At 42.4% G+C, this 22120-nt stretch overlaps 1 protein-coding gene across 3 annotated transcripts in view; it reads left to right on the top strand.

The window, feature by feature from the left end:
• wnk4a (WNK lysine deficient protein kinase 4a) overlaps positions 1 to 22120 on the top strand; it is a 56097-nt gene that overhangs the window by 28500 nt on the left and 5477 nt on the right. For 2 of the 3 annotated variants that reach the window (XM_085416921.1, XM_085416923.1), the window contains 11 exons: positions 375 to 594; positions 1746 to 2133; positions 2744 to 2886; positions 4137 to 4210; positions 7026 to 7161; positions 7565 to 7681; positions 10122 to 10295; positions 18018 to 18072; positions 18315 to 18446; positions 19664 to 20511; positions 20820 to 20907. In XM_085416921.1, coding sequence (XP_085273047.1) covers positions 375 to 594; positions 1746 to 2133; positions 2744 to 2886; positions 4137 to 4210; positions 7026 to 7161; positions 7565 to 7681; positions 10122 to 10295; positions 18018 to 18072; positions 18315 to 18446; positions 19664 to 20511; positions 20820 to 20907 — 2375 coding nt within the window. The remainder of the gene's footprint in view (positions 1 to 374; positions 595 to 1745; positions 2134 to 2743; positions 2887 to 4136; positions 4211 to 7025; positions 7162 to 7564; positions 7682 to 10121; positions 10296 to 18017; positions 18073 to 18314; positions 18447 to 19663; positions 20512 to 20819; positions 20908 to 22120) is intronic. The other variant, XM_085416922.1, reaches the window with a different exon arrangement.

Below are 22120 nucleotides of genomic sequence, written 5' to 3'. Positions count from 1 at the left end.
AAGTTGAAATATACATGCCTAAAACCCACCTAGTAACTAAAATTACCCATTTTTAGCATATAAACAACATTGACCAGATACTACTGTACCCATGGGCATATATTAGTGGTAGAAAGTGCATTTACTCGGAAGAAAGTATATTTTAGCATTTGATTTGGATTTCAATTGCAAATTAATTGCAAGTTACTTAATTTATTTTAAACAATTACAAAGAAAACTTTGTAAAAAGTCTTCAGTTCATCTCCTTTATATCTCCTTAAATTTTTTTGTTTGTTTGTTTTTAAACTGAAGTGAAACTAGTTTCGGATGTTATGAGAAATAACCTTGCAATAGCAACCCTAAGTGCGATAAAACAAATTACTTTCTCTCTATAGGTACACCATTCAGGACCTTCTGGATCACCCCTTCTTCCAGGAAAACAATGGCGTACATGTGGAGTTGGCAGAGGAGGATGACATGGTGAAGTCAGGCCTGAAGCTGTGGCTGCGCATGGACGACACCAAGAAGCTCCACGGGAAGTACAAGGACAACAACGCCATCGAGTTCCTCTTCGAGCTCTACAAAGATGTGCCTGAGGAGGTGGCACAGGAAATGGTAGGTTGGCACGTGAAGAAAGGATTTTGTGAGGTCAATATTTGCTGCTTTACTGACCAGGTTTGTAACAGATGTTGGTGAGGAAATGGAGTAACTGATTCCTGATCAGCAGATAGAGGCCAACTTAGCCAACTTCCACGTGCTCTCTGCATCCCAATCTTCATTTACGATTTTAGGGGTTTTTTAGGTTTTCCAAATGAAGGGTGGATGAGGGTCCTCAATGCAACAAAAACCTAATTTGGACACTAACGTGATTAGAAAGACAACTAAAAGTGGATTCAGTTGTAATATTTCCAGGAGCGATTTAATCAATCTTTCTTCTAATTGGATGCCCCTCACAAACAATAGGTTTAAAGAAGATATGAGAGGGATACCTGTCCTATTATTGTGGCCTTAATATTCAAAGCTTGGTTATGTTTAACATGATAATCCTGAACTGTAACAGAATAAATGTGACAGAAATTAGGAAAAGCTTAATAGGTTCAATTTAATTAGAGTTGTATGGGGTTTGACTCTTAACCCTAACAGTGAAAGCACATGCACCTCAACATCATTGTGGTTCCTTTACCTTTCTGTTGTTATATCCACTGCAGCTCCTAAGGAGAACACCTTGTGTACTATGTTAAGGTCACAGCTCACCATTTAATTATCAGTGGTTTGAAATGGGAGAGGACGTCTCAGGAAGCAGCCGTAATCGTGTCTTTAATAATATAATGGCTCCTACACTTATTACAAAACCTTATGTCCTCCATAAAGGTCACTTTTAATGAGAATACAAGATACAATTTCTTACCTGTTTACCTTTTTACGGCAGTTTTCATCAAGATCAAATTTGGTATCAGCAGGGGACATCGTGCCAGGCTAATCTGCTGTAATCTGACTATGTGTTGAGAGGTTGTTACGGACTCGGTGTCCCACTCTGCTGAACTGGATGTCATGGGAGGCTGTAAAAAATGCCAGATTGTCAAAAGAATGAGGCCTATGTGTTTTCTTTTTGTAAAAAAAATAAAAAATACAACACCGACTTTGCATGTTTATAAAACTCTCAGATAATGTCACAGCTTGCATAAGTAGGTCATTAAATGCAATAGAGCTGTATTAGCACTCATATGCATGTTGTACCCTGACCATTTCCCTGTGCTGTTATGCAGGTTGTGCTTGGCTTTGTGTGTGAAGCAGACTTCAAACTAGTAGCGAAGGCTATACGCGACCGAGTGACGATCATCAAGCGTCAGAGAGAGAAACTGAGGCGGCAGGCCGAGGAGAGGAAGAAGAAGCAGGCGCAAGAAGCCATAGAAGAAGAACCAGAGCACCAGGCCGCTTCGCCCAAGGTCAACGATGTTGTTGCAGCAGATTCCCCCATCCCACCCCTGACACCTCTAACACCTTTGACGCCATTGACACCACTGGCCCCAGTTTTGTCCCCCGTCACCAGCTCTGTGGACTCTGGCGTCAGCACCCACTACCCTGCAGAGCCAGAGGAGCCCGAAGTTGACCAGCACTTTCAAGTTCGCCACAACAGCCTGTCTTCTGCTAACTGTAAGCTGTCTGATATCACATCCATATACCGTGAAAAGTTAAATGTTTGCATGCAAAAGTTCACTGTGCAGTATGCAGGATTAATGTAAATGCTGTCCCTTATGAATTACTGTGGAGTAGAAGAATGAAATAGAAAAATACACAAGTAAAGTACATTAAATTTTTGTTAAAGTTTTGTTTAAATTCTTTTATTTGCTGTTCTTAAACTCCAGAGACATGTTTTTCACTGCATTAGCTGCACAAGTGCGCTTCACACAAGGCTTTTCTGATGTCAACGCACGTGGGAGAGATGCAGAGAAAAGTGAAACTGTGGTTAACTGAATTATTCAGGCCCTGTAGGTCTTATTCCATGGTGTGCACATGTGCTGTGCTGAATGTTTCTCAACTTTTTATTCCTGTTTTAGAGACAGCCATCTGATCTCATTTAAATGTATCCAGAGCAAATCTATTCCACAGTGAAGCCCTTCAGATTTTTCTTGTTTATGTGTTTTGTGTATCTCAGGCTGGGGTCATTAGAGGTGTGTGCAAGAATGCACAGAGTACAGATTGTGTCAGTTTTTTAGGCCACAGCGGGTTATGTGCTAATGGTCGATGTGCTTTGTTGAAACAGCTGACTGCGAGACGGACGGCTATCTGAGCCCCTCTGGTCTTCAGGATCCGCTGGAGGCCGGCAACGTCGGCATGCCTGCGAACTCTCCCACCACGCATCCCAACCCCCCCGCCGTAAACGGTATCTCCCTCCGCTTCCCCTCGGTAAGTGGTTTCAATAAAGAGCTTGTTATAAAAGGAGAAAGCTCAGGGTGGTAGAGGGGAGGATGATTTTGAAGACTTTACAAGACCGCCTTTTCATTAATCTCTCCAATCCAGGGCTGACACATAATTTAAAAAGAAAATTAAAGGGCAACACAAACCTTTTAAGAACAGCTTTAAATACAGAACTATAGTTGAGTTTTTTTTCTCTTAATTTCAGTTTCTTAATGATAGTTTTTATTACTTAACTTAAACCTGTTACTTTATAAATAGATCCGTCAGTCATTGACGACTTATCACCAAGCAAGACATTTTTATCAATTTTGTTCGATCCAATTCAGTTTCACTTACATAGTGCCAATTCACAACAATCAGCTCAAGGTGCTTTATATTGTAAGGCGGGCTGTTCAACTCCAGGCCTCAAGGGACGGTGTCCTGCAGGTTTTAGATATCACCTGAATCAGATGATTAGTTCATCACCAGGCCTCTGGAGAAGTTCACGACATGTTGAGGAGGTCATTTAGCCATTTAAATCAGCTGTGCTGGATCAAGGACACATCTAAAACCTGCAGGACACCGGCCCTTGAGGCCTGGAGTTGGACACCCCTGTTGTAAGGTAAAGACCATACAATATTAGAAAGAAATCCCAACTATCAGATCTATGATCAAGCACTTGGTGACAGTGGGACGAAAAACCTCACTTTTAACAGGAAGAAACCTCTAACAGCACCAGGCTCAGGGAGGGGCATCTATCTCCCGCTACTGGTTGGAGGGCCCAGAGGATGAATTAAATATTTTTCCTCAAATCAGGATTTATTTTGTTTTATAGTTAGCGCATGCAAGATGCAATTTTTGGGCCATGTTGCTGAATAAATTTAGGTAGACTAAGAGTTTAAAGACATGCTAGCAGCTTGTGCCTCAGTCTCAATTGAAAGAAATTTTTCTAATATCATGTTCATTTTAAATCAGAAAGTGAAAAGATCTGTGATCATCTTTTTCCCATATTTGATGCATAAATATCACTTTTTCTAACTAATCAAATTTCCTCTAAATTTTGCATTTATATAGTCATAAAATCAATATTTTACAAGTTAAAATGTAAACCCAAAAATAACTCAAATTTAGTCATAAGCACTGAAATAACTGTTTTAGAGTGAGTACTTTCCTCACCTAACATCACATATAACTACAAAGAAAATGAACACTGTCTTTTTCCATGTTTATCTTACCACATTCCTGTTTTCTATTCATAGAGTATTGCTGTCTCCAACAACATAGAACACGGCAGTTCAAGGCCTACGAGTGGCTTCAACTCCCCCGTGGAGAGGTAAATCTGTCGAGCCTTTCTGTCCTCCTCACTCCGCCGTTTTATTTGCTGTTAAATGAACAATAGAGTCTAACAATTCCTGCCTAATTTAAGTAAGAAACCTGAAAATCAATGGGAATCTTGTAGAAATGTATTTTCTTTGGATCCCTTCCTCCTCCACTCCTGTGGGCTTTCAGGCTTGAGGCTATAGACAGACTCTGCTGGGTTTTTCTTTGCAGAGAGGCAGAATGGACCCTTGAAGATTTCTTTTTTTGACTGTGTGTCAGATGTTGTAAAGGCCTTGTTTTCTGTGCTGGTGGGATATTAGTGATACAATGTTTGAGCACAATGTGTTTGTGTGTGCGAGTGTTGTGGAGGATGTTCACCTTGGATTTAACACTTTAAGAGGATGATATATCTATTTTTTGTTTTTGTTTTTTAGTCTATAGAATATAAGAAAATGCTGTTTTCGTTTCTTAACACACCTCAAAATACACAAATTTGATCTAAAGTTGTGATTTTATTTTGAACCTAATATGTTTAATACAAATTATGTCATCTTCCAATTTATCAAAGCTCTTTTTAGGGTAAATAAAGTGATTGTCAGGCTCTTTCACCATCATCTTAGTTCCCTTTTTCGATTAGCAAGGAACAGGCTGTATCTAACATGTCTACTATAAATTGAAGCAAACATCAAGAGGGGATTGATTGTCATGTTTTGCAACAGCCTGGTCATGCACTGTTTAGCATCCAAAACACACTCCCAGTTGCTTAATTCTTCTGAGAAAAGCCCTCGATAACTGACGACCCAAACTGCGTGTCACAAATAGAGATGGCACGATACCACTTTTTTATGTCCGATACCGATACCGATATCATAAATTTGGATATCTGCCGATACCGATATGAATCCGATATAGTGTGTTTTAATCAATAAAACTGTTTTTTTAAAAATATCTTGCTGCATTTTGTATAAGTTCATACTCAAGTTTAAAACAACAACTACACTAAAGCTATTCTGTTATACCTATATGCAAAAAAAAAATATTTATAGTTCAGCAATACTGATCAATCTAATAAACTTAGACCTACACCATCCTCCCTATTCTGGTATTTTAAAGAGTACTTAGCGTAAATATTAAGCAACCTAACTAATAGGGTTCCAACTCCCAGCAACAACAAAAATAAATAAATAAAAAATAGGGAACCACCCCTCACGCTCCACCTCATGATGCTTAATCAACGTAATCAACCTTAATTTGATGCAGTGTGAAAAAAAAAAATGCACAGAAATCAATTATTTTTCAAGAAATATTAAATAGATTCAACATCTTTCTTCAACAAAATTGCAGACTGTACAGATGGTACCTTCCCAAAGGAAAAAGTACTATAGCTTACTAGGGTGTATATATATTAGACTTAATAGTCACTATATACAGTAATTGACTTCTATTCATTTTACATCAAATTAAAACTTTCGGTGTAAGATTCGGATAATTATTTATTAAAAGCTAGACATTTTAAATGAGAATAAGAAAGAAAAGTATGTCTTTGTGCCCCCTTTTCCCAGTTAATGCCCTATCGGCCCCCCTGGCTAAACTTTGCTAGATCCGCCCCTGCACAGTTACCAGCCGTCAGCTACGTAGAAAAAGATCCTCGAGTAGAAAGTAATAATAAATAAATTCTAACAACAGCTGATCAAGCTTAAACGTGCTGCTGTTGTTTAGCCGCTGGTTTCCTCTTTCTGGTGCAAAGTGGGCCAAAAACAAACCAGAGAGATGGACTCGCGACAGAAAAGCCGATCAGCTGATCATTAAGCAGTTTCATGATTGAAGTAGCAGCAAGAAGAGGCAGTCGCTCCATATATCGCTTGTTAAGCTTAACGCAGGAATGCTTTACAAACATTCAGAGATGGACTTACACACTTGCTTTACTTCTCTCGGGGATAACTTTGTCGGAGATGAAATGCCGGGTTGCTAGCGAAGCTCCAAATGCTATCCAGACCACCGACAGGTCCCGCATGCCACAGCCGCTCTATCACGTGATGCCTACTGCTCCGACGTGCTAACTTTCTGAGGTGAGTTACGGCGTGTTGCAAGTTTTGTGAGGTGCTTTCGTGATATTTAATGGATCGGATTACATTTTTTATTTTTCTCCGATATCCGATCCAGTAATTTAGGTCAGTATCGGACCGATACCGATACGTAATATCGGATCGGTCCATCTCTAGTCACAAATAACAAAGAAAACAAAGGTTTGCAGCATCGCCACAGATGTTCGCCTGTTTCTGTCTGATATCTGTGTACTCAGTGTCTGAAGGTGAACTAAAGTTACCTGTGAGGTGGAGGTTTTTAAATAGGGACGGGTGGGTGCTGCCAGCCAGTAGGCCTGTAAATGTTTGCAGCCTGTGCTGGGGAGGTGGATGGAGGAGGGGGGGTCTGTTACCACAGTGGTCCAAAAAAAGGCCCATGAGATGTAATTAGCTGAACCAAACCTTTTTATAAAATACCCTGAATGTTCTGCAGTTCTCTGAAACCTAAAACTCCTGTATAAATGTTACAGATCGCACCGACACGTTGCTTTCCCTGGATGAACACCAGCTTCTTGTAGACTCTGTTTGTACCCCAGAGACATGCCACTGTAACACGTCAACCCTTTCGTTGACAATTCAGAGTGTTTATTTCTATGTGCCAACATAATCAGTCCTTGTGGATATTCAGATCTCTACTTTTGTTCTAAATGATGAATTGGCTTTAAAATTGCTTTACAAGGAATTTATCAGTGGTTTCTTAGGGTGTGTTTTCTAACTCATATGATTTTTTTTTTTTTTGTACAGCTACGCGTCTGATGTGACTTCAAGCCTGAGCGATGGCTACGAGGGCCTATCGGAGAAGAACGAGAAATCAGTGGCGAGACGAATGGCTGCGAAGCTGTTCAGGAGGAGGGCGCGCTCGAGGCTTCGCATCATCGGGGTACAATAAATCAAATGTTTGGTTTAATTACAGCACAGCAAAATCCTTTTTTTTTTTTTTTTTTTTTCTGCACATAATAAACAAATAAATCAAACTGGCCTGAACTGAATTAGCGGAGGAAATTTATTTATGAGTGAGTGGTGAGGCACCACCCTAGTTATGTAACGTTATCAGTAGCAATGCTGCTCTTCCCCCAGCGACCGCAGTGCATTGCTTTTTTGATCAGGACATTCTGTGGTCGTTTAATGAGCCTGTTTGGATTGGCTGCAGAGACAAACGCATCATGGATAACCACATGTGCCTAAACAGTCTGCTACAGTAGAGTCTCATACATGTGCACAAACATGTTGTAACTCCTGCTTTTAGACATGTCATCACCATTGGTCCTCTCTGTCTCCATCAGCTCTCTGATAAAGTGGACCGGGTGGTGGAGTGCCAGCTGCAGACGCACAATGACAAGATGGTGACCTTCAAGTTTGACCTGGATGGAGATAACCCAGAAGACATTGCTGCTGTCATGGTGAGCCATTATCTGTGCTTAGCCATTATATATATAAAATCATCAAACGGTCATCTTTTGTTACATTTCTCTTGTTTTTATTAGGTTTTTTATAACTTTATTATGTTTATACAACGATATTTTTCTTTAGTCAACTGGTCACATGGCAGAAAATCATTGCATTTAGGCACATAGACATTGTCAAGATGATCTACTGAAGTTCAAACTGAGCATCAGAATGTCAGAGAAATGTGATTGAAGTGTTTTTGAATGTGGTGTGGTGATTGATACTATATTGGTTGGTCTGAGTATTTCAAGAACTATGGATCTACTGGGATTTTCCCACACAAACATCCCTAGAGTTTATGGAGGGTAGTTTGAAAAAGATGAAAAATGCAGACAGTAGCAGTTGGTGTGGGTGAAAATGCCTTGTCAAAGCCACAGGTCAGGAGCATACCAATTGCTCTTCTGCATACCTTGTTACATCTGAGGTCTGCAGAAGAGCATCTCTGAACGTAGCAGAAGACCACACCGGGTGCCATTCCTAACCTGTCGGCTAAAAACAGGAAACAGAAACTACAATTTACATCCCCAAAATTGGACAATGCAAGATTGAACAAATGTTTCCTGGTCTTGTGAGTCTCAATTTTTGCTACAACCTTCAGATAGTACTTTCTTTAGTGTTACCTTTATTGGGCAGCTAATGCTTAAAGACTGTTTAAAAAGACCAAAGTAGCCATTTGTATTTTGTTGGCTGCTGTTTTGAAGCCTTGTGCTTGACATGCTGGCCTTTGCCATCTTGGTTATTTCTCTTACATGAGAATTATAAGCTAGGATTGGATCTGACTGAGGAAACACGGGACACTGCACACTCGTCTATTTATGCTAAATGAGAATAAACTTGCAAAAATCAAGATCACGCTTTATTAACCAAGATTTGAACCTAGCAAATGAGACCATAAACTCAGTAGGAATTTCTTTACTGCAGTAATAAATCTAGTAGAAAGTGGGCAGTTTTGCCATCTGTACAATGTGAGTTCTTTTTGCAACCACAGGAGTCGCCCCCTACTGGGCGTTAGAAAGAATGTATGTTTGAGGCACTACTTTTTTGACTTTTATAAACATTATAAGTGCTTGCTACATCAAATAAGAGTGTAGCACTAGAATCCCTGAGAAATAATAATTTTGATTGATTTTTAATTTTGCTTATGATATCTGAAATTTTAAATGTTAATTCTACTTCATTCAAATTAGAAAAAATGTGACAAAAATTAAACAAAGCTCAGCATTCATTTACTTGAAACATTTATATTTTAGCATTTTAACCACTTGATCTTTGCTAGCATACCAGTGACTGAGTCATTACAGACCTATGGGCTAAAGCCAACAATCCCTAGTTAAGGGTAGGGAAAAACTGAGGGTTCGTGATGAAAGTAAGAGTTCTTCTTGGGGAAGGGAACCTCACATGAAGGTGCGATGAGACAGCATGTGCAGTAGCACTTTTTGTTCGCTGGATGTGCAGTTTTCCTTCACTCTAAAAACACACTAGGCTTTTGTTTATTGCGTCTTGGCAAAGCAGGGACACTTGGCTTCACAACAGCACAGTGGTTCTCAGTAGAGGGTTTTAAATGAGTTGAATTATGCCATGTTGTCAGGAAACGATGCTACGCCTCAGCCCACAATTCAGACACACTGAAAACTGCATGAATATGCAAAACTCCTCTAAGCATCTGCTACGTTGTGGATTTCATAAACCCACAAAATAAACAAGCACTAGTGTACTATATTTACAGATTTATTGTATTACACGTTAAAAATATTTTATACTTTATTTCTTTTAATTAATACATTTTGGCACTTTACTCCACTTTGACTGATGACAGCTGTTTAGTTAATGTTGCAGATCTAATTGTTATATAAAAGTCATAACATTACACAGACCAGTACAGAATAAAATTTTAAGTAATTTTATATTAATTAAATAAAATCCCCTCCACTTAAAACTACTGAAAAATACAATCTTAGTAATGAATAAAGACAAAACATATTTTTTACACCATCTTCTAGACGAAGAAGGCTAAATTTCATTTTAGTGTTTACACAAATTATATTGATTATATGTCAGAACTGAAATATCTGGTGATGGCCACTCAAGAAGATGGGACTTCACAAACTAATGGGTGATGTCACAGTGCCCACAACCATCTTTGATATACAGTCTATGTCTTTGTCTGTGAAAGTAAATAAAAAATTTGTTATTTATAACACTTCTTTTAAAAGCTAAAAAGTTTATTTATGACTGTTGTTTTTTGGCTACAGCTCCTAAGAACCTTATTCATTCTGCACTATCTGGCGAGCTGCTATCGAGAAACTCTAGCTGCTTTTCATAACCTTGTGGCACTTTTGAATTTGACTAAGTGAAGTATCTGAATACATTCTCCGTGGTCCTTTTGCCATCTAGGTGCACAACGAGTTCATCTTGCCATCAGAGAAGGAGGGCTTTATCTACCGCTTGGGTGACATCATCAAACGAGCCGAGGCACTGTTTGCCAAACAACAGCCGGTCCACTCCACTGGGCACCGACTTGCCCAGCCTGCATTGCACGGAGGGATTAGCTCACTGTCGTCCTCACAGGTCAGAAACAGCACCTGCCCCTTTCCATAAATCTGCGCCACAGGATTGTTAGCTGAGAGAAAAAGGAAGTGATTGTGTTTTACAGTGCTTATTATCATAAATTACAACATCTCTCTGCGCTGATCAATGACAGACCCATAAATCTGGGACAAATTCAACACTTCAGAGTAATGTCCTGTCCACTGGTAATAAAAAAACGTCACTGTCCACAGTCCTTCCTGAGGTTAGTCCTTTAAGATTAAAGGCTAAGTGCTCTTAAAACCACCTGACGAAGAGCTTTCACTTAAAGTGCTAATATCATAAAACGCATTAAATCATGTGTTTCCTTTTTTGTATTTGTTTCCGTAACCACAAATTGTTTCCACAACATAATGAACTTTCCAGCATATCTGCCCACAGGGAGTGGGTAAAATAATTTATGCTTGGATGAATTAAGCTTTTATGAATCCAGGTTTTGTTAAGCTGTAAAATGAACTGACTTGTTGGGAGCAGTGTAGTCCCTGTACAAGATGTGACCTAATGTGTAACCAGGTACAGCTTGTCCACTTATGGAAAAGAATCATCAGTTCTGCCAGGATATTTTCCACTTTGTGGAACACAAAGAAACAACCATTCTTGTCCTTTTGGTAAAAAAAAAATATGATCATAGAGATTGAGAAATAATGGGAAAAAGAGGGAAGTTGGAGCCATAACTACTATTTATCATCTATTTATCTTGTTTCCACATGAAAATGGGAATCGTTCAATGACAAATACGCCTGATACTTGAAAAAGCTTCAAAAGCAAACTGTGTTAATGTGAAAGCATTTCCAGTTGCTGCTTATGGAATATTGTTTAGGAAAACAATGATGTTTTTCTTTTCTTTTCACATTAATATCTGGACAAAGATCTCAGGTTCAACAGAACACTTTAGCCTGGTTGAGTTTACGTTTATAGCTTCACTTTTGATGTGTATTGCATGCGTAGCCACTTCCCCTTACAGCTGAGAGATAATATGACTGCAGTCCTAAATTGTCAAGGGGAAAAAAAAAGAAAAAGAGAAAGAAAACAGACCAACAGGAAGTCAGGAAGAGACTGACAAGCCCAGAAACTCATCTGTCCACAGCGCCTCTACTCTGGCTCTTGTAATGCTGAGGTGGGGCATTGTGCCGGGACTCTATTAATAAATTCTATAAATGGAGATTAGATCCCTGGAAAGTCCTGCTTGTCTAGCTGTTCTTAGCTTACTCTACATACCAGTGGACAAACAAAACAAAAACAGCACTTGTGCGATTTCCGCTGTGCACTATTTACCATTTCACCAGGTTAGTTTAGCTTGGTGGACACGGCAGCACTGAAAAATGACTACAGAGGAGGCTGAAAACACCTTTAAAGGATGTAATAATATATAAATTAAATCCAAGAATAAAAATACTAGTGAGTTTGTTCACCCAGAACACACTATCCTATAGATTTTGAAATGTGAAAACTTCAGCCCGCTGATGGCTTTAAAGCAAGATTGTCAAACTATTTTTACATCACGAGCCACATGCAGCCTATTTTGATCTTACGTGAGCCAGGCCAGTAAATATCCCTGTTCTGTCAGGACACAGAAGTCTAACTAATACTACTTATTCCCTGAGATATTTCAGTATATGAAAAAGTAAATGAAAAACCAGTCAACATGACTCTTTAGACTTAAATTGTAAGTAGTGAATTTGTAAAATTACAGAAATCTAATACTTATTTACTTTGGTGTAGTATGAATGGCCTTGGGGAACGTCTGTATTAGTAGAAAAAGTTGTAAAACTTATGAAAATAGTTAAAAAAAAAAAAAAAAAGTCCAAACTGTCCCATATGGAAAAGGAATAGTAAAAACTTATATGTGATTACTCATGAAAGTGGCCACTTTCATGAGTAAATCATATAAGGCTTATGATTTACTCATGAAAGTGGCCACTTTCTCATTACTTTCATACATTGTTTTAGTAAGTATCCAAAACATACAAGCTTCATTATATAATTTTTCAAGAGATCTTATATCTGTTTTCACTCTTATATGCTTTTCATACAAGTTTCACACAAGACAGATACAAACTTTACAAGATTTATATACATCTTTTCCATATGGGAGTATGCCCTCCTCCACATGCTTCAAATTTGATTTTGGCTAATGGGACTTATGTTTTACAGCCCTGCTCTAAAACAAATGTGAGGGGATTACAAAACTTTAAGGAAAGCAACTGATGTTTGCTTGTGTGCTTTTAACAGTCAAAATTCACAAAGTAACTGCAGTTTTACAATGTAAAGTGATACAAAATCAAAAGGAAATAGAAAGAAGGTACTCAAAGACACACATGTTTTTAGTTGACTTGTTAGAGCAGGGGTGGGCAACTCCAGGCCTTGAGGGCCGGTGTCCTGCAGGTTTTAGATGTGTCCTTAATCCAACGCAGCTGATTTAAATGGTTAAATTACGTCCTCAACATGTCTTGAAGTTCTCCAGAGGCTTGGTAATGAACTCATCAAGTGATTCAGGTGTGTTGACCCAGGGTGATAGCTACACTCAACAAAAATATAAACGCAACACCTTTGTTACTGCTCCCATTCCCCATGGGATGGACGTAGAGGCCTAAAATTCATTCCAGATACACAATATAACCATCCCTCCCAAACAGTGGTCACAAATCAGTCCAAATGTGTGGTAGTGGGCACATCTGCTATATTGAGATAATCCATCCCACCTCACAGGTGTGCCACATCAGGATGCTGATCTGACATCATGAGTAGTGCACAGGTGTACCTCAGACTGCCCACAACAAAAGGCCACCCTGGAATGTGCAGTTTTTTTGCGCTATTGGGGGTCTGGGGACCCAGAACCGGTCAGTATCTGGTGTGACCACCATTTGCCTCATGCAGTGCAACACATCGTCGCATGGAGTCTATCAGATTGTCAATTGTGGCCTGTGGAATGTTGGTCCACTCCACTTCAATGGCTGTGCGAGGTTGTTGGATATTCGTGGGAACTGGTACACGCTGTCGTATACGCCGGTCAAGCACATCCCGAACATGCTCAATGGGTGACATGTCCGGTGAGTATGCTGGCCATGCAAGAACTGGGACATTCTCAGCTGCCATCTGCCCTGAACAATGTGAACCATGATTCATCCGTGAAGCGCACACCTCTCCAACGTGCCAGACGCCATCGAATGTGAGCATTTGCCCACACAAGTCTGTTACGGCGACGAGCTGGAGTCAGGTCAAGACCCCGATGAGGACGACGGGCATGCAGTTGAGCGTCCCTGAGACGGTTTCTGACAGTTTGTGCAGAAATTGTTTGGTTGTGCGAACCAATTGTTCCAGCAGCTGTCTGGGTGGCTGGTCTCAGACGATCTTGGAGGTGAACCTGCTGGATGTGGAGGTCCTGGGCTGGTGTGGTTACACGAGGTCTGCGGTTGTGAGGCCGGTTGGATGTGCTGCCATATTCTCTGAAACGCCTGTGGAGACGGCTTATGGTTGAGAAATGAACATTCAATGCACGGGCGACAGATCTGGTTGACATTCCTGCTGTCAGCATGCCAATTGCACGCTCCCTCATTGCTTGTGGCATCTGTGGCATTTTGCTGTGAGACAAAACTGCACATTCCAGGGTGGCCTTTTGTTGTGGGCAGTCTGAGGTACACCTGTGCACTACTCATGATGTCAGATCAGCATCCTGATGTGGCACACCTGTGAGGTGGGATGGATTATCTCAATATAGCAGATGTGCCCACTACCACACATTTGGACTGATTTGAATCAGAATCAGAATACTTTATTGATCCCTGGGGGAAATTATTTTTTGTTACAGTGCTCCATTTTAAACCAACATTAAGACAAGACAGACAATACGCTAACTAAGAATAGTACAATATATACATACATACATACATAAGTCACTTATAAATAAATATTTGGAAAAGAAACATGTGTAGTTGTAGCAGCAAACAGTGTGTTAAGTGGATGCGTTGTACAGGGAGATGGCCACAGGCAGGAATGATTTCCTGTGTCGTTCAGTGGTGCTTTTCGGTAATCTCAGTCTCTCACTGAACGAGCTCCTGTGACTGACCAACATGTCATGGAGTGGGTGGGAGGTGTTATCCAACATTGTCTTTATCTTGGACAGCATCCGCCTCTCCGACACCACCTTGAGGGAGTCCAGCTCCATCCCCACAACATTGCTGGCCTTACGGATCAGTTTATTAAGTCTGTTGGCATCTGCGACCCTCAGCCTGCTCCCCCAGCATGCAACAGCATAGAGGATCGCACTGGCCACAACAGACTCATAGAAAATCCTCAGCATTTTCTGGCAGATGTTGAAGGACCTCAGTCGCCTCAAAAAATAGAGACGACTCTGGCCCTTCCTGTAAAGTGCTGTGGTGTTTTTAGCCCAGTCCAGTTTATTGTCAATGTGTACTCCAAGGTATTTATAGTCCTCCACAATGTCAACACTGACCCCCTGGATTGAAACAGGGGTCAAGTGTTTCCTGGTCTTCCTGAAGTCCACGATCAGTTCCTTGGTCTTTGCAACATTGAGCTGCAGATGATTCTGCTCACACCACGTGACAAAGGAGTCGACCACAGCCCGGTACTCTGTCTCATCATCCCTGCTGATGCATCCAACCACCGCAGAGTCATCAGAAAACTTCTGAAGATGGCAGGTCTCTGTGCAGTGGCTGAAGTCTGTGGTGTAGAGGGTGAAGAGGAAGGGGGAGAGGACAGTCCCCTGTGGTGCCCCTGTGTTGCTAATCACCTTGTCAGACACACACTGTGGGAGACGTACATATTGTGGTCTTCCTGTCAGGTAATCAACAATCCAGGACACCAGAGAAGCATCCACCTGCATCGCTGCTAACTTATCACCCAGGAGGGTCAGCCTGATGGTGTTGAAAGCACTGGAAAAGTCAAAAAACATGACCCTCACAGTGCTCGCCGGCTGGTCCAGATGGGTGTAGACACGATTGAGCAGGTAGATGATGGCGTCCTCTGTTCCGAGACGAGGCTGATAAGCGAACTGAAGGGGATCCAGATGTGGTCTTACTATGGGTCGCAGCTGGTCCAGGATGAGCCTTTCCAGGGTCTTCATGATGTGGGGGGTCAGTGCCACGGGCCTGTAATCCTGGGGGCCACTGGGACGAGGCGTCTTTAGTACAGGGACGAGGCATGATGTCTTCCACATCACCGGGACCCTCTGCAGACTCAGACTCAGCATAAACAGTTTATGAAAGACTCCACACAGCTGGGGGGCACAGGTCTTGAGGACAAGGGGACTCACTCCGTCTGGTCCAGCAGACTTGCCTGAGTGAAGTCTCCTCATTTGCATCTCAACCTGGTATTGAGTGAAGGTGATGGGTGGGGGAGGGGTGTCAGGAATCTCACAGGAGGCAACATGTGAAGAGAGAGGCTGGCACAGTGGTGTGGCTCTGGATTCCAGGCTGACTGCAGGTGAGGTTGTGGGGGTGGGAGCAGACACTGTGGTGTCGAATCTATTGAAAAACAGATTCAACTCGTCGGCTCTATTCTCACCTCCCTCAGCTCCCCTGCTGTTGGTTGGCCTGAATCCAGTGATGGTCTTCATGCCCCTCCACACCTCTCTCATGCTGTTCTGCTGGAGTTTCCACTCCAGCTTCCTCCTGTAATTGTCCTTAGCCTCTCTGATCTTGTCCTTTAGTAACACCTGGACCTTCCTCACCTCCTCTTTGTTGCCCCCTCTGAAAGCCCTCTTCTTGTTGTTGAGGAGGGCTTTGATGTCCTTAGTCACCCACGGCTTGTTATTTGGGTAACAATGAACAGTCTGAGCTGGAACAATGGAGTCGGTGCAGAAAGTTATGTAGCCTGTGATACACTCAGTAAGCCCATTGATGTCCTCGGCGTGAGGCTCACAGAGTGTTTCCCAGTCGGTCACCTCGAAACAGCCCTGTAGTTCCGCTATTGCCTCCTCTGACCACCTCCTAACAGTCCTGGTGGTCACAGGTTCCCTCCTCACAATTGGCACATAGCGGGGGGTGAGGTGAATCAGGTTATGATCTGACCTACCAAGTGGGGGGAGGGAGGAGGAGCTGTATGCATCCTTGACGTTAGCATACAGTAAGTCTAAAGTTTTCTCTCCCCTGGTGGGACAGTCCACATATTGTTTGAATGTTGGTAGTGTATTGTCCAGTGATACATGGTTGAAGTCACCCGAGATCACAATAAAGGCACTCGGGTGCTGAGTCTGTAGCCGAGCTATGGCAGAGTGGATAGTGTCACATGCAGCTGTGGGGTTAGCAGAGGGGGGAACATAAACAGCCACCAAGATGACGTGAGAGAATTCCCTGGGTAAATAATACGGCCTGAGTCCAACAGCACACAGTTCAGTGTCCGGGCAACAAATCCTTTCTTTGATTGTTATGTTGGCAGGGTTACACCACCGGTTGTTAACTAAAACAGCAAGCCCACCTCCTTTACGCTTACCGCTAGCGATGCTGTCCCTGTCCGCCCGAACAGTGTGGAAGCCTTCCACGGAAGCATTCTCATCGGGAATGACCTGGTGCAGCCATGATTCGGTGAAACACATCAGGCTACACTCTCGGTATTCCCTCTGACTCCGTACCAGTGCTGAGAGCTCGTCGATTTTAATTGCCAACGATCGCACATTTCCCATCACGATAGACGGCAGACACGGTTTAAACCTCCTCCTCGCTTCGAGCCTCCGCTGTCTCACCGTCACCTTTTTTCTTCTCTTCTGTCCTTGACCTCTGCATCCCCGATGTGTTTTCCTCCAAATTTCAGCTGGTACTTCTGCGGGCACTTCTGCGGGCCTGGCCAGCGAGCCGGCCGGCATCAGGGCGATCAGCTGATCTCTGGAGTAAACAGTCCGTGCGTGTAGGAGATGTGCCGCGGTCCCGTTCCATGATAAAAGTAACAGTTCCACGGCCACCAGAAGAACAAAAACTCTCTCAATCCACATGATTGAGTAAGAGATAGAAAACGGAGGAAAATACAAGTCAGAAAAAAAAAGAATACGTAAGAAAAAAGAGCTAAACTAAGAGAAAAGCAGGAGCGACTGTAACAGGCTGCACGCTGGTTGGCGCATGCGCACTGATCATGACCATGATTGTGACCACTGTTTGGGAGGGATGGTTATATTGTGTATCTGGAATGAATTTTAGGCCTCTACGTCCATCCCATGGGGAATGGGAGCAGTAACAAAGGTGTTGCGTTTTATATTTTTGTTGTGTAAAACCTACAGGACACCGGCCCTCGAGGCCTGGAATTGCCCACCTCTGTGTTAGAGTCTACAGAAAAGTGTCATTGCCTGGATCTGATATCTTATGAGGACGTCTAACAAAAAATAGCTTGAGCTTGAAAACATTTATAACAGAAATCCAAAATTACTAAATGAGACTTTGAAATAATCAAACGAGGAGGGCCAAGGTCTAGTGTTTGTGTGGCCTGACACTCAGATTTGATGACTTGATGTTTTCCCTATAAGTCCACCATCTTAAAAGCAGTAAATTAAGGTGTTCTCTTAGGCACCATGATAAATGTAGACCTCAAACTAGCAGCAGTTCTCCAATCATGCCTCTAACCAGCTATTAGAGCTAATCATCAAACTTGTGAAGGGGCTTTGAAGTGAGAAAGCAGGCCTTAATATCCAATACAGGACAGAGTGTTTCAGTATTTTTGGAAGGAGAGACTGAATTTATCAAATGTGCTCTTTTACAGCCTAATCTGCACAATCACGCCCTGCCTCGAACACACTCGTCCTCTTCTCTGCCTGGTGAGTTTCACATGTTTTCTGATTAACTGAATTCATCCATTAAATGGCAAACTGGATGATTTGATGCTCTTTAAGAAGAAAAAAATGGTAGGAATCTGAAAGTGAATCAGCCTCTAATTCTAAAAGTACCATCGAGTGTGTGTGTGTCTGATATGCATGTGAGACTAACTTGCATTTTTTTTGCCTGTGCATGATCATTTGTGAAAGAGCATCGACTCATGCATGTTTGTGTCTCGTCTTAGACTGCAGTGTGGCTAAACCGAGTGTAGGGGTACGTGGCTTGCCCCCATGTCCCAATGGAGAGGTCTCCAGTGCAGACATTACTTCACCTGTGCGACCTCTAATACGCTCACAGTCTTTCCACAACGCCCCAGGTAAATGGCTCTCCGCCCCTCCCTCTGGTCCCTGAGCGAAGAGGCCGAGCATTGTTTACTGTTTCAGCACACTGAAAAATTGTTACAGTCCTTTGGCATAGAATAAGTCAAAGCAAAGCTCGGCTACCTCGTAAACCTCCTCCCCTCCTCAGGGCCTGTTCTTGGTATTGTTCAGACATTCGCATGGCGCCATCCGCCATCACTACACCTCAAAGCCTTCGTCTGTCTCTGCTTTGCAGCAAGGCCTCCTGGGTAATTACCTCACCTGAAGGGCGCTTTCTAGCTTTTAGGGAGCTGTGAATGCTGTCACTGTAAAGCATGAGTGTTCTCCACTCCTGTGATAGTCAGCAACATCTGCTTGCCAGAACAAACTCCTGCTGAATTTCCCTGTCAGAGACTCTCGAAAGGAGAGCCATTTAAAGTGCGCACATCCTTCACGTGCAACCGCATTGCCATCTGTACATCCTCATTCCCTCTTCTCCCGTGTTCCTTCTCTGCTTGACGTCTGGTGCATGGTTGCTTTTGTAATGCTTCTTGGCCACATTACAGAGTGTTGCCTAACCTGTTTCCGTCAGCTTGGAAAAAGTACAGGCTGGTTTGCATCATCAGCAACTGGAGGTGTGGTTTATAACTGTGGAGCCATTGTTGAGGTAGATGGCCAATCAATGGATGGGGCTGGGTATTGGCGTCCTAAGCTATTCCCCAAGGAGTGATGTAAAAATCTTGACTTCTTTAATCTGACAATTAGACCCACAGTCTTGTATACATACACACACGTGCATCCCATTTAAACTCCTCTAAAATGTTGACATGAAAGCCTCACTTGCTCCATTGACGCTAAATCCCTCAGGGCCATGTAAGCCTGGTGTGCAACTGCTCCAGCGATCAGATGCAATTATGGTCCGATGCTGCTTTAAACAAAACATCTTTGTTCACCATGGAAGCTCATTATTTAAAAGGATGGGAAACATTTACTCTATGCTCCTCATGGTGATTATATTGGCAGGCGGGAGAGGGAAGATTCAGACTGACAAAACGAGGAGAGGAAAGAAACGATATGATCGAACCCAACTCACTGGGTTGAGCACAAACAAGATCAATGCCCCTAATTTTAATATATTTTACATGGTACAACAACAGAAAAGGTTTTCTAATCTAGTCTAAGGTCATTTACTTTATATGTTGAATTAAGCTCCACTTGTCTCTTTGTGTTCTAGGTTCTCCTCTTCATAATCAGCACCATCACCGCCCTACATCTCTCCTGCCTAATCACCAGCAATACCACTTGCCCTTTATGAACCACACCCACTTTCCATTCCCATATCCAGGGTCTCCTGGTTCACCCAAGCCAGCCGGGATCCATCCTCCCCTCACACGTGTAGCCAGTAACCCCACCTTCCCCTCTGTTCCCTCCCCAACCCCAAACTCGCCGAGTTCTGTGAGTGAGACCCCAAGTCCTGTCAACACGGAATTTGTTAACATATCCCCTCCTGCCCTTCAAACTCCCACCATGTGGCCCCCCCACTCGCAGCCCCTTTTTTCCTTAGCCAATGTAATTTCCATGGCAATGAGCATGGCTCAGTCTTTTATCCCTCCTGCAGGCCTTCCCACCCAAGGGCTGCCCTCATATCCAAGCTTTCTCCCCCACCTACACAGTCATATGGCTCCACAGCCAGGTTACCCCTCTGTCTACCCTCAACCTTACCAGACTTCACCAGTAGAGGCCTCTTACCCTGCAGGGGGGATCCCAGTGCAGAACAATGTCTACTACAGCCCCGAGCATATGCCTCAAATGGATGGAGCTAATTTAACTCACAGCAATCCTCCACAGTGGCCCCATCCTGCCCCCCCACCATCCATGGCTTCCACTCCTCCTCCACCTCCTCCTGCACAGCAGGTTGGACTCACCGGTTCCCCCAGCCGGACCCAGGAAAGGAGTCACATGCCCCCAACCTCAGCCCAAGCTCCAGCTCCAGCTAAACCCAGACCAGAGGTCTCCAGTTCGAATTCAAGTTCAAGCTCATCAGATCTTTCACCATCACCCCCAGAGAGCCCAGAAAACACTGTGAGTTATTTTAGTTCTGATTCTTCTAAAGCAATTTTTAATATAGGAGTGATTAGCTCATTAATCTTTATCAATAATTCTCATTAGTCATTTTTATATTATAGTTCTGAACACTTTATATGACTTCAATTTCTTCCTCACTGCATGGAGCTAATTAGAATAATTGAATGTAAATTAGCATGTAGACGGGGACTTCCATCACACTGCCCTGATTTATTGGTTGAATTTTAAAATGGCATTTAATGAGTATCAGTCGTGTCTGGTCTGCTGTAGCACTTGTGCTAATAATATTTGTTCCCTCTGTTTAGTTATCATCTTTCAACAGCCGGTTGCACCCTGCTGTGCCAGCGAAGAATACAAGTACCCCCAAACCAAAAGCTTCTTCCCCCAAATCTGGTAAGAAATTATTTGCGTGTTCTCATGTTTTTCAAGCAGGTCTCTGCATCACTAAAAGGCCATAGCAGTGATGTTCAGCTTTGAAATAACTGGAGATCATTAAGTACTTCATAAACAAACAATAATGTGATTAGCAACTGCACAAGCATAGACACCAACCTCATATAACAGATGCAGTTTTGTGTCATAGTTGCACTGGTTAACTACTAAAGAGTTCTTCTCCGGGGTACATAGTTTTATTTATTGAACGGGAAGATAGCAAGCTGTTATCCCATGATTGATTTTAGAAGTATTACAAAAGACTAAAGTAAGTGTGATTCTGGGTTTGAAGTGGTTTTGAAAAGCGGTTCTCATATTCTGGCTAGAAGTTGCTCTCTGTTACCAGTTATAGTCCTACATCGCAAACCCTCATGCTAACTGTAACATAAACTTTAACCATAAAACCAACTCCTACCTTTCCTATCAGAAAGTTCTCACAAGATTTCCTAAGTACTACTCTAATACTCTAAGTAGTACTCTAAATCTCAACATGCTTTTATTAATATTTTTATATTTTTTGTCTTTGAGTGTTTGAGTGTTTAATCACTCACATTTATGGATGAGCAGTTTTGGAGAAAACTGCAATACAAAGTCTGCTTTTTCTGCAGAGCTATGCTTAGATAAGCGCTTATCCAGAGAGTGTATCCTTGGAATTTTTCTTCTTTTCAAACACTGACTTTATGATTTCCTGCTTGTGACATGTTTATTGTACATGTGTGAATTGCAGCAAAACTCCCCAAGCAGGCACTGCTCTAACATGATGAATGTTACTAGCCAGAGGCTCAGAGTGCTAGAAAATAGCCTATTGTATGATATTTATGTGTGCGTCCCAAACACGCACATGCACCTTTAGCCATCCATTTTGTTGTAATGGCTCAAAATACGTGATGGACCATTTGCTTTTTGAGTTTTTTCCTTCTGCAATCCTAGTTCCTTCTGTCTCTGCTGACATTATCACTTATTACTGGTGCCTCAGAGCTATTGCGTAAGCGCAAGTCTGGATTTAATGTTCCATTCAATATGAACACAAACGTAGGTGTTATTGCGGCCCGGCCCACTGACAAAGGCCAATCAGCGAGCAGCTGTGCCCATTAAAGGCTCTCCTCCCATGTCCACACCTGACAGTATTTATACCCTCCTCAGAAGCCCATATTCAACAGAGTCCCTCTGTTTT

Source organism: Rhamphochromis longiceps, linkage group LG8, assembly GCF_057381845.1.
Source record: "Rhamphochromis longiceps isolate RC_006_pf linkage group LG8, R_longiceps_female_GT1.1, whole genome shotgun sequence".
In the NCBI taxonomy this organism is placed as follows: domain Eukaryota; kingdom Metazoa; phylum Chordata; class Actinopteri; order Cichliformes; family Cichlidae; genus Rhamphochromis; species Rhamphochromis longiceps.
This window is presented reverse-complemented; position numbering and strand designations above follow the sequence as displayed.